The sequence below is a fragment of the Lithobates pipiens genome, unplaced genomic scaffold (genome assembly GCF_037356315.1).
Source record: "Lithobates pipiens isolate NorthernLeopardFrog02 unplaced genomic scaffold, aLitPip1_a1.2 Scaffold_19, whole genome shotgun sequence".
NCBI classification, from domain to species: domain Eukaryota; kingdom Metazoa; phylum Chordata; class Amphibia; order Anura; family Ranidae; genus Lithobates; species Lithobates pipiens.
Genome location: NW_027507764.1, coordinates 88,188,735 through 88,201,835, shown reverse-complemented (window position 1 = coordinate 88,201,835; position 13,101 = coordinate 88,188,735). Strand labels below are relative to the sequence as shown.

Here is a 13,101-nt window from a genome sequence, read left to right as displayed (position 1 = left end):
ATGCAGCTTTGCATAGAAGCCAATCAGCTTCAAAAGGTTTTTTCGCATAGGACTTTTAACAGAAGTCAATGCAAGTTGTATTGAAGTTGCCCCAAATAGCAAAAAACAGGAACTTTTCCTAAGTTGGAGCGAATTGAGTTGCACCGATTAGAACAAGTCCATTGGCGTTCATGGGACGAGACTTGTCATGTGAATTTGAACTCTCAAGTGTGAAGCAAGGCTAAGAGTGGGTTGGACCTGGTCACTGGATGGTAGACACTACAGAAAGAAACACCACACAACCCACAAACCCTGTGCAAGAATATTCTGACTGCCCGAATGGCTTTTTAGGACCCAGTTGGGTTTTAAAAACTGCACAATGGCAGAAATCCACCTTGCCATGCAGTTCATTGACACATGCATTTTCACAACGCATCAAGCACACTAGCTTGTTTGCAGTGTCTTTATTTTGAATGGCACACCAACTCACTAAAGTAATGCAGTTTCACATGTGCTGCAGGTCAAAATGCATTGTAACACTGCACGTGTCTGTATCAGAGGGGGGCGGGGATGGGAACACCACATACCATATAAAAATGTAGTACACATTTTGCTCTGTTATTCATGGTCAGCCAATCCAAAATACAGGCTCTGCCGTAATATAATGCATGTTAGCAAGTGTGCATTAAACACAATAACAGATTGTCTGCATGGGCCTAATTACAACCAGTCCAATATGTAGAGTCCTTTGCTTTTACTGAGCCATTTCTGACCACCTTAGAGATTAAGGGGAAATTACCATTTTAAAATGTCCAGATGCAATGTCTGTCCCTGGACACTATGGGGTTGCTTTAATAAAACTGGAATGCACAAATCAAAAGCAACTTCCAGGGTGTTTTTTATCAAAGCTTAATTGAACACGCTGAAGTTGATTGGCTACCATACACAGCTGCATCAGATTTTGCACTTAGCAGTTTTAGCCAAGGTTCACACCAAGCTGTGGGAATGAAGCCGTGCGAGTTCAGCTGAGCGTGCACAATTTCACTCCCGATTTCTGAGACATCCATACAGGTTTCTGCACAGATGTCAGTTTAAATCCCAGCCTGAAGCGCAAATGTATTATTTTAAAAAACGGTACTTATAGTGCTTTTACATATACATTCAAATCGGTCCCTACCCTCAAAGAGCTTACAATCCAAGGTCCCCAACTCACATTCATATACTAGAGCCAATTTACCTACCAGCATGTCTTTGGAGTGTGGGAGGAAACCCAAGTACCTGGAGGAAACCCACGCAGGCACAGGGAGACCATGCAAACTCCAGGCATGTAGTGTTATGGTTGGGATTCGAACCAACGACCCTTTTTACAGCTAGGCGAGAGCGATACCCACTACACCACTGTGCCACCCAAATGCAGTGTCGCACTGATTAGGATGGTCCCATTGCCGATAATTGCCACCGATTTGACATGTCAAATTGTACCAATGTGAACCAGCGCTTAGTAAAATCAACCCCTATAGCACAAGACCCTGTGCACTCTGTTCAGTTGTAGTCCCTCTTCCATCTACAAAATATCAAAAGTTGACCTTGCTGAGAAGCGATTTGTACCTTTCAGTGCATGTACTCCAGTATATCAATAAGGGAAGTCCAAGTCCACATAACCTGATTTTTGCTGGTTTCCTGCTGACTTTTTCAGATAGTAAAATATTAATGGGAAAATTATGTTACCATTGCAGATATCAGCTTCTGAAGAGTTGATCCAGCAATAAGGAACAATCAGCTTCTAGATTTTAGCCCTCGTTCACTTTGGAGCAACAGGTCAAGTCACACCCCATTTCCAGCAATCGCACTGTTCAAATTAGTGCAACATCGATTTGAAAAAGTAGTTCCTGCACAAAGCCACACAAATGTCTTCCAAGTCGCACTGACATGCAGCTTTGAAATTGTGCGATTTCAGATGAAATCCCATGATTTTGAAGCCGCAGTGAAGGAGGGCAAAATTGTCAAAGCTTAACTGAACAAGCCGACGTTAGAATCTGATTTGTTACCATGTACAACTGCACCAGTTTCAGTAAATCTTTCCCTTTCTGACTTCACTGGAGCTCTTAAAGCCAGAGGCAGTCACCAGAACATTGTCAGGAGCCCATAAATGGAAGGTGTACTTTAAAAAAAAAAAAAAAAAAGTTACCTACAGCAACACAAAAGTTAATAAAATAAAAATTCTGACAAGCTTCATGCACTTAAGGCAAAGTTCACCTTTGTTCACTTATACATTCCAGTGCCCCTATGTACCAATATAGCGTTAATGTACTTTGGCAGAAATAAAACAGCTTTCCATTTATTCTACACATGCTTACCTCTCATGGCTTTTTAAAAACACTTCTGCCTTACTTCCTGGACAGACTTTAGGTCACACAGGAAGGAGTTGACCAGCTGAGGTTAAATGATGCAGACGTGTTGTCAAAAATTGGCAACCGGTCAGATTAGGTAACGGAAGTCATTTGCCGTCATCTACACATGCATATGCCGCTACCAGATTTTCTAATCTGACAGAACACCTGCAGTCAGAAAAAAGGTGTCAGCGGAAATCTTACACCTTGAATTTAACAGTAATTTTAGCAATAAAGCAATTGTATATAAATTTAGTATATCAATCTGCGATTTTTTTATGGTTACATTTTGAAGAAGCTGTACGCCAGCAGTAGGAAGGTGGTGGAGGTCAAGTTGGTACACCCTCGCACTGCTCATGAGCTAAACCTTTAGGCTTTCAAAATTAAACATGCAAACATACTATTTCTATATGCTCACTTTAGTGCTAAAATTACTGTTAAAATTGAAGACCTAGCTGGGTGTAGTAAGAGGTCTGCTGTCTGACTGCAGGTGTTCTGTCAGATTAGAAAATCTGGTACCGGAGGACACATACTCAGTTGATGGAATGTCACATCTGTTACCTATTCTGATGGAACACTGGGTGTGCTAATGAGATAAGCTGGTCAACTCCTTCCTGTGTCATGAACTAAAGTCTGACCAGGAAGTAAGACAGAAGTAATGGATAAGTGTTTTTGAACAGCCATGAAGAGAGTGAGGTAAGCGGTTTTTGCAAAAAGTACATTGTTATATAGGGGAGCTAGCTCCAACCGAAGGGCACTTTTACACTGGGGTGGGCCTCTGGTAAAGAGCTGCCAGTTTTAGTGTCACTTTCAAGCCACTAACAAAAAAATAAAAAGTGTTAAAGCACAGGTACCGAAGCACTGGCCATTGATTTCATCGCTCCCGCAACACCCCAAAGATGCTGCTTGCAGGGCTACCCCCCCCCCCCCACCCCCATACACAAGTCACCACAGATTTTTAAAGGAAGAACTCTACAATCCTTGTAAACGATGTAACTAGTACAAAAAAATATTTTACATTTATATATCTCTCCAATTTATAATATATTTTTTTTAATTGTATCCATGGCAACTGCACTTGATTTGTGAATAGGCTTTTAGCATTCTCATCCCTGGCAAACTTATAGGGCTTTCTGCCTTTTCCAGAGCTTGAATCCCCAGCTTATACCCTAGATCTACTTGCTGGTGAGAAACTAAGCATACGGCATCAAGTCAAGATATAAAAATAAATATAAATTGCACCCTGGAAAATCCATACTCTGCTCAACACGGCTGTAAACTGATGGAGGGCCAAAAACACACAAAACCAAAAACTGTTTCAGACAAAATATATATTTAAAAATTCTTTACATTAAACATATAGAAATGTGTACATTGTGTACAGTTTATTTCAATTACCAATATTGGCTCCCTAAAAAGTTAGAAAACCTTGGTGACAGTGTGTACAACTCTTCTACATCTGGCATCTCATCAATAAAACCACATCGTACAAAAGAGTCCCCCCCCCCCCCCCCAAACTCTTCGATCTGTGCAAATAAGATATCCTTTGGAACCTTCCACTAGAAACATCAAGCATCCTGCTGTGCAGAAAATTCCAACTTCCTCCTCTTAGGATAACAGTTTGTGTTCAAAGATAAAGTGCTTCTACTGGACCAAGATGTCCAACGTGGTCATACAAACTCCAGCTTGCCATGTCCACTGTACATCCCCCAGTGAACCAGGGAAATTATTTTGTCATTGCTGAGGTCTGTATGCCTCATTTTATCACAGGTCAAGCAACAGTTTTCATGCCCGGTCACGGGCACCATGCACTCCAAGTCTAACTTGGCTACTTGTCCTTTCTTCGAGTGGTGCCCATGAAAACTGTAGTGTAGTCTGGACAGCATCTGCTGCCTCTGATCTTGTAGTCTCTTGTTCTCACTGCGGAGCATACGGAGTGCAAGCATTATAAGAAGCACCAATATAAGTCCACCGGCTATAGGGACAGCAATGACTGCTGCTCTGAACCACAGTTCCTTGGAGGAATTAAGCTCCTGGACCTTTGTGATAAGGTTTCTTGTGCTTTCATGTTGATACCTGCTACCAGAACCTGCAAAAGAATGAAAGATAATCAGTATACAAAACAAAAAGAAAATTTAAGATAGCCGTTTTGTTAATTGGGCCTAAAGTGCACTGTACATGACATCCGTTTAAGACCTTTAGCAGTCCTAAACATCATAATATTGGTCCATATTTGTGATGGACAGTTTAAACTGACATGAAAGGGAGGGAAGAAAAATATAAATAAAACACCCCACCACACATGCATAACAGATCTAGGCAAACCTATAAAACATTCACTACCAGCAGAGGAAAAGGCACCAGCTACACACTTAAAAGTGGAGCTTCACCCTACCAAACCACCAGGTCCTTATTAGCCATTACCCGTCTAAAATATTTGAAAAATTAAAATTTTTGGCATAAGTCTTTAGTAAAAACTCCCACCGCTGTGACGCACTTCATTCATGTTTTCAACAGGCATCCTCCGTTGCCCTGCATATTGTAAACAGCCATGTGTGAGATTGGGCTGTGCATGCTGGGTAGCCAGCTGCACAAATTACAGGCAGAGAAAAGCTTGAAGCTTCAGAGGCCAGTAGCCAACATGGCGGCCGCCAGCCATTCAAGAGTACCAGTTTGGTTAAGGATTGCAATTTTTGACATGCCATTACCAATACCCAGTGTAGGAAGAGCAATAACATACATTTTTTATTCTTCTGGAAGACCGTAGTCCCTCTAAAAAGGTTAACATTCTTATTCTCAGACACCTGTAAATGAGCAATACCCAAGAGCTGCCATTGCAGAAATCCCCCACAAAATGCTAGCTGGCCGGACATTTTGCTGGTACTTTGTTTTAACCCATTCTGAGCTAAGGAACTGCAAAGATTTCTTGCATGCCACTCTGCAATTAGAATTTTTAGGAATGGACTAGTAATGAAGAACCCATTTTTCAAGCAGCAGACAAAAAAAAAAAATTTTTACTTTGCTACATAAAACCAACCCATTCCTCAAACATTAAACACCAAAAAGGGAAATAAAATCAATTTCCACTAGAGTTAAACAATTAAAATGTTTCAAAAGGTCAATTGCCGTGACGAACCTTTATGCCGTGCACAGCGGTTTGTTTGCAGATACCTGCAGGTTAGCATGCCCTGTGCTTTTGCAGACAAGCTTTGTTTGCAAGAGGCAAAAGATAAAACCTCGAGAAGTGCAGCGTCCACACAAATAATGGAACATTCTTCGCAAGGCTGGGAAGAAATGCCTGCTAACGGGCACTAAAAGCCAGACAGGAGCCAAAGGCTCAGACAGACATCAAAGCTAGAAATACATCTTTAACTCTAACCATTCTTTTCCCACTGGTATCTCTAATTACATTAACAACAAAATCAATACCAGACACACAGGGTCTTGGCAGCCATTGGCCTATACATCAAGGAAACAGGGAGAAAAAAATTATATATGTAAAAAAAAAAAATAATAATTGCATGCTATACCTGATGTTTCACTCTTAGGATGAGAAAGTACGTCGTGCAGGCCTCTGTAGTTGCACATATCTTCATGACAGCACTCCAGCTTGGGTATAGATGCCCCACTCTTGTTCTCAGAGCTTTTGGCCTTGCACACATCTGCTGTGTTTGCTATAGAGTCCAAGCAGCCATGTGTGAGTGGTGAATTGATGTTCTGCGGGTCAAGCAACCTGGAAAAGCAGGCATTTAATTCCGACTTGCACATGTATCCAGTTGCAACACAGTGCGGGGCGTCACAGTAGCATCTAATTTCACCTGGAAGAAAAAAAAAAAAAAAAAAAAAAAAACACAATTTAGCAAAATGCAACCTACACATAAAAAGCTGAATAAAATGTGTAAAACTGTTTGCAATGGCCAAAGGTTAAAAAAACCAACAGGTTTTTAGAAAGACATGTATGAAAAATAAAGTTTTGTTTGTTTTTAAGCTGTCACTGGAACATGACTACAGGGAAATATTTTCATGGTGACACTTTGAGATAACTGTCAGATTGTATCACTCTTCCTGTTGTCTCGAGACAAAAAACTATAATATACCCCAATGGGACCTAAACAGCAAAAAGGGTACACCATGACATGCTGCTACATCTTACAAAATAACTTACCCACACAACAACCCTCTGTTAATTGTAAATAAGAATATGCATGCTCATGAGTGTTAAATTGCAATTACTTTAGGCATGCTTTAAGCCTACAGACTATTAACCCCATTAAGCAATGGCTTATACCTTGTGCGTCACAGCAAAGACAGTGACAAATATTGCTTTTGGTATTAAACTACCTATATACTCAAGACTGGTTCAATATATTAGCTGAAAATAAATGGTTTCATGACAATTAAGTTGGCCATACATTATAAAATTTTCTTATTAAATTTCCTTTAGATTTACCTTCAACTTTGTGGTGCAAGAGCCTTCCCCATTGCATACAAATTGAAAGTTTAGGTTTGACTTTAGATTGTACAATTTTAGATTTACCAAAACAATATAATGTATGACCAGCCTCAGTTGCATTCAGCACAATGGTCATCAGCCCAGGCCAGTGCGTTATGTGACCTCTGTACTAGCTGTCATGAGATACATTTCACAAAAGTCTTCAGTCAAAAAGGTATATTGCAAAAAAAGAAAAACCCTGGAATTGTGCACTTTACAATTCCTGGTGTGTTTGCCAAAGTCAATTCCTTTCAGCTGACATGGAAAGCCATAAAAGTTGGTCAAAACTACAACACGGGCTTCTCTGCCCCTGACTTGCACGCGATCAGCAGTGTGGTTATAAAAAAAAAAAAAAAAAAAAAAAAAAAAAAAAAAAAGGAGGGAAGGAAGCGTGGGGGGTTAGAGAGAAAAATAAAAATATATAGGGGGGGGTGAAAAAAAAAAGCTAAAAAAGGAAACGATAAAAAGGTTCCCTTCATTAAAAAAAAAAAAAAAAAAAAAAAACTCCCCTCAGCAGGCCCCTGAAATCTGATGTGAACACAAATTCATGTTCTAAGGCATAAAGGCTTTAATTAACAGCTTCCATATTGCAAGAATGCCACATTTCAAAGCTCACCAGGTTTGTTTTTCGTGCAAATGGAAGAAAAAATAAATAAAAGCACAAACATTAACGAAGCAACTGAGAAATATCAAAAGGCTTCAAAATCTGGAACACAAAAAAAAAAAAAAAAATAAAAAAAAAAAGTCCCCTGAAAGTACTATTTACACATAGAAGGCTAAGAAAAAAAAAAATGGGGGGGGGGGGGGGATGTCCGAAATAAGGTTTTAAAGGAAAAAGTAAATATCTTTAGGCTAAATTGGTTCAAACTAAACAAATGACATTAAGCCAAAGTTGAAGGAGGTGTTAAATATATTAGATTTTCTCAATATGGTGTACATTTTATGAAGTATTTGCAAGGCAAATGGGCAAAGTAGCCTATGCCAACCAATCAGCAATTAAATTTGTTCTAACAGAAGTGTTCTACAGACTTTACTTGCACACTTGTCAGCATTTGCCCCTTTTTTTACTAAATAAGCCTGCACATGTGTTTAGATCCTGCAGAAGTAAAATGCTTTCGTTTGATTGTTTAGCCGTCTCCAAGATTCAGCATAACAGCCTTATCTAGAAAGCAAGAGAGTGCTTACAATGCACGGGCAGGCCTAGATGTTATTACAGCGCGGCCCACCTTGAGATCACATTTCACCTCTGTGCACCGAGCTCTGGCTCCCTTGCTTTAATAGCTTAGTTAATGGAAGCCAAATGACAGGATCGCCTGGGTAACAGAAGGCATTGCATTAGCACTGACCAGATCTCCCTCAGGCTTTCAAAAGGCCAAAGTGCTCCAGGGGGAAGTCAGCTTTTATCCTAATCAAAAAAAAAAAGTTGTAGATTTGTTTGGGTGTTTTTTTATTTTTGTTTTTTTTTTTTTTTGAGTAGGATAAAACAGTCTACAACGAGCCAATTTTTATTTATTTTTTTATTTATTTTTAACAAAACTGCAGTTACAGTTCTACCATTTTGCTAGAAAAAAAAACAAAAAAATAGAATATATTTGTAAAAATGCGTTTTTTTTTTTTTTAAACAGTGTCTGATATAAAGCAAGTTTATCAGTGACAGGTTGACGGATGAGGGGAGGGGGGCTGTAGTTGAGTCTTTGCAGCCCTCCTGTACCTCCAAGATGTATATGTTGTCTGTTTGTGTATAAAGTTTCTTACAATGTTTTGTAAAAGGCTAAAAAGGGTAGTGGAACACCGAGAAGAGCGAACAATGCCGTGTCTGTTCTCCGGCTCCCCCCCCATCTCTTTATAATGTTATGTAGCTATTAACCAAAAATGCCTGGTTCCAGTCAAAGATGGCTACAGGAGACGCTGAGGTTTTTTTTTCACCCCCCTCTCGGCTGTTCAAAAGCTTTTGAAGTCAACAGCAGCCAGAAGTTATGCGAGCCTCTAATTATATCATTATCAGGCACATAGTTTCAGTATCTCAGACCTCACATCAGTCCTAGTCACCGCCGGATCTGCTTCCCCTTGGATTGAGCCAGGAGGATAAGCTCTAAAGCAACAAGACCTGGGATTTGAGGCCGGCACACCTCCCCCTTTACCTAAGGGAAAGAAATGACTGGACTTTTGTAAGTCTCCCACCACACAACCATGTTACCACCAGAAACAAAATAGCATTAGTTACCCTAATGCCAGGGCTGGTAGTACGCTAGCTCAGGCAATGGCCAGAGGAGTAATTATAAACTCCTAGAGCCTCCACTACATCATTAGTTACCCAGGTCGTGCCTGGACTGGTAGTCGGATGCCTTTCTGGCTTGTGGCAGAGTTAATTATAAGCTCTAGGAGCCTCCACTACAATATGAAGTTACTCTTGTGCCTGGACTGGAGGTTTAACAACTCTGGCAATGGCCAGAAGGTCCATTCTAAATGTAAGCAACTTACACTACAATAGTTACCATCTCGCATGGTCTGGAGATTTGAAAACTTTGGCAATGGCCAGAAGGGCACTTACATGCTCACTTCCAAAATGTTGGGTTGCACTCATGCCTGGATGTCTAGTGACCCTGGCAATAGTAAGGGCAATTGTAAGCTCAAGTAACCGCAAAAAAACATTATCCTCATAGTGGACGTCTAGCAACCCTGGCAAAGGCAATAAGCTCATGTAACCTCCAAAACATTGGGTTACTCCCATGCCTGTGCTGGATGTCTAGCAAGGGCAATTAGAAGCTCCAATGTATTATAATGACCCTCATGATTGGAAGACTTACAATTTTGGAATTGGCCAAAGGGCAGTTTTATGCTCCAGTAGCCTTCATAACTGATTAATAATTAGCCTCAAGCCTAGTTGGGCAATCTGGCTAGCTTGGTTCTGGCCAGAATGGCAGAGATAAGACCCTGTTAACTGCATCTCATCAATTGTCAGGCTCAGGTCTGCACTGCCAACTCTTCCACTAGCCAGAAGGACTATTAAAATGTTCTGATAGACTCCATTGCATTAATGATTACCCTCATGTCTGAACAGACAATCCTATAACTGCCCTTCTGGCCAGAACCAGAGATCCAAGCAGGTGGGTACACTAATGCAATGAATTCTACTGGCACATCTGACCAGGACCAGACACAAGTTCTAGGAGCCCACCCCATGCTTAGATTGGCACTCAGGTTCGGTCTAGAAGAGCAGCAAGTTCTAGGAGACTAAACAGCATCAATACTAACCCCTCACACCTGGAAAGGGAAAAACTGCAACTCAAAATCTGGTCACAAGGGCAATTAGGAATGATCATAGACTGCACCACATCAATGGTTACCCTCCTGCCTGGACTGGCAACTCTGGTACTGGCCAGGGCAGTTATAAGCTGTAGCAGAGTACATTGAATAACAGTCAAAGAATTAAAAAAAAAAAATAAAAAATGTTTTATATATATCTGCAGGACATTTTGGCAATAAATAAGTGATTTTCCTCTGATCAGGGTAGGCCAGGCAATAAAAATGTAGAGCAGCAGGATGCTCTGCAGTATCTTTATAGCAAAACCGAAAATGTATTCGGTCATGTGGTGGCTGCATTCGTTTTAATTTTTTTTCACCTGGTGATTGGGCCAGTAACACACCAGTATTTGAGTGCCAATACTCTGGATGAATGAGCACAGCAGCACAACAGGTTTGGGGGGGGGGGGGGGTTGTAGCAGTACCCCCCCCCCCTATATTTTGGGAGTCTTTACATATAAAAAAAAGCTGATCAGTGTAAGCACCCCTGCCATGGGTAAATGGGTTTGTCTCAATCCTGTAGCTGCTACATTTTTAAGACAGCTTGATCTTTTGAAATAAAACAAACTGGCCAGATCACTAGGAGAAAATAAAAAGGAAACCCCCACCCACCTAATACAGCCATCATATTTAAGAATCGGTAAGCTGCACTATAATAAAAGGTTTCAAACTGCTTTAAAGCCCAATGTCCATACATTACACGATGTAGTATAGAGGATCAGCATTTCATTCATCAGAGCAGGCTGTGCCCCCCATGGACAGAGCGCCCTCTGGTGTCGGCAGCGCACTTCTCACATTCTCCTTTAGCAGCGCTCAGCTCTGGTTGGGATCTTTTAAAACTATTTAGAATACAAAGTATCATTATGTGTGTCTATGGAGGATAGAATACAAAGTATCATTGATGTGTCTCTATGGAGCCTCTGTGTCTATGGAGGATGCAGTGATGATCAGTAGACCCCCTATAGAGGAGTGCAGTGTGGCCGGGCATGCTGGTACTTGTAGTGCCCTCACTCCGGTGACTCACCTTTAGTAAGGAGGACGGCCATAGCGCAGAGCTCTAGTTGTAGCCAGATGGAGATTAGCCGATCCATTGACAAGCCCCCTGCTCTCCCCGGCTCCGCTGAACGTCTTTCACCACGGGCTGCTCCAGGAAATTGTCACCATCCAAGCCACAGGACATGCGGGATCCGGGAACCACAAGCAACCGTGTCCAGTGCAAACACCGCCGAGCCCTCCGATCACCGATAATCCGCCCGATACAATCCGAGCGCCGAGCCAGCCATGCAACACACTGAGCTCTCTGCGGCCGGAGCTCTGCATAAAAACGGTGCACGCGCCGAGACACGCCTACTCCGCCCCTCGTTGGCGGCTGGGCTGGTGAGCCACGCCCAGACGCGCTGGGCAAACAGCTTGGCTGGACTGTCCAGCTGTTAATCACAAAATGGGAGGTGGCGAGGGCGGGGCGGGGCGGAGCTGCTGTGGGAGGGGCTGAGAGTAAACTGTCTTCCTAAATTTCATGTTTTTTAACCTGCAACAGTAATATGAACATTGGAAGTCTGAGATCCTCATCCCATACAGTGCGCCCTCATCCCATACACAGCACCCCTCATCTCATACACAGCACCCCTCATCCCATACACAGCACCCCTCATTTCATACACAGCACCCCTCATCCCATACACAGCACCCCTCATCCCATACACAGCACCCCTCATCTCATACACAGCACCCCTCATCCCATACACAGCACCCCTCATCCCATACACAGCACCCCTCATCCCATACACAACACCCCTCATCTCATACACAGCACCCCTCATCCCATACACAGCACCCCTCATCCCATACACAGCACCCCTCATCTCATACACAGCACCCCTCATCTCATACACAGCACCCCTCATCCCATACACAGCACCCCTCATCCCATACACAGCACCCCTCATCTCATACACAGCACCCCTCATCCCATACACAGCACCCCTCATCTCATACACAGCACCCCTCATCCCATACACAGCACCCCTCATCTCATACACAGCACCCCTCATCCCATACACTGCACCCCTCATCCCATACACAGCACCCCTCATCTCATACACAGCACCCCTCATCCCATACACAGCACCCCTCATTTCATACACAGCACCCCTCATCCCATACACAGCACCCCTCATCTCATACACAGCACCCCTCATCTCATACACAGCACCCCTCATCCCATACACAGCACCCCTCATTTCATACACAGCACCCCTCATCTCATACACAGCACCCCTCATCCCATACACAGCACCCCTCATCTCATACACAGCACCCCTCATCCCATACACTGCACCCCTCATTTCATACACAGCACCCCTCATCTCATACACAGCACCCCTCATCCCATACACAGCACCCCTCATTTCATACACAGCACCCCTCATCTCATACACAGCACCCCTCATCCCATACACTGCACCCCTCATCCCATACACAGCACCCCTCATCCCATACACAGCACCCCTCATCCCATACACTGCACCCCTCATCCCATACACAGCACCCCTCATCCCATACACAGCACCCCTCATCCCATACACAACACCCCTCATCTCATACACAGCACCCCTCATCCCATACACAACACCCCTCATCTCATACACAGCACCCCTCATCCCATACACAGCACCCCTCATCTCATACACAGCACCCCTCATCCCATACACAGCACCCCTCATTTCATACACAGCACCCCTCATCTCATACACAGCACCCCTCATCCCATACACAGCACCCCTCATCCCATACACAGCACCCCTCATCCCATACACTGCACCCCTCATCCCATACACAGCACCCCTCATCCCATACACAGCACCCCTCATCCCATACACTGCACCCCTCATCCCATACACAGCACCCCTCATCTCATACACAGCACCCCTCATCCCA

The 13,101-nt window shown here is 43.0% G+C and overlaps 1 protein-coding gene across 1 annotated transcript; it reads right to left on the bottom strand.

Moving 5' to 3' along the window:
• Positions 1 to 3,683: 3,683 nt before the first annotated feature.
• On the bottom strand, positions 3,684 to 11,478 carry BAMBI (BMP and activin membrane bound inhibitor). The gene is made up of 3 exons (XM_077491046.1): positions 11,189 to 11,478; positions 5,900 to 6,187; positions 3,684 to 4,458 (listed from the first exon to the last, which is right to left on the bottom strand). Exons 1-3 carry the CDS (start codon positions 11,253 to 11,255, stop codon positions 4,040 to 4,042), a joined length of 774 nt encoding a protein of 257 aa, XP_077347172.1. The 5' UTR covers positions 11,256 to 11,478; the 3' UTR covers positions 3,684 to 4,039.
• Between the last annotated feature and the right edge of the window lie 1,623 nt (positions 11,479 to 13,101).

Excerpts from the sequence above, each read along its gene's own strand:
- BAMBI (XM_077491046.1), bottom strand. The coding sequence starts at position 11,255 with ATGGATCGGCTAATCTCCATCTGGCTACAACTAGAGCTCTGCGCTATG. Across the intron at positions 6,188-11,188 it reads GGCCGTCCTCCTTACTAAAG|GTGAAATTAGATGCTACTGT; the intron begins GTGAGTCACCGG and ends TTTTTCTTCCAG. Across the intron at positions 4,459-5,899 it reads TCCTAAGAGTGAAACATCAG|GTTCTGGTAGCAGGTATCAA; the intron begins GTATAGCATGCA and ends ATTCTTTTGCAG.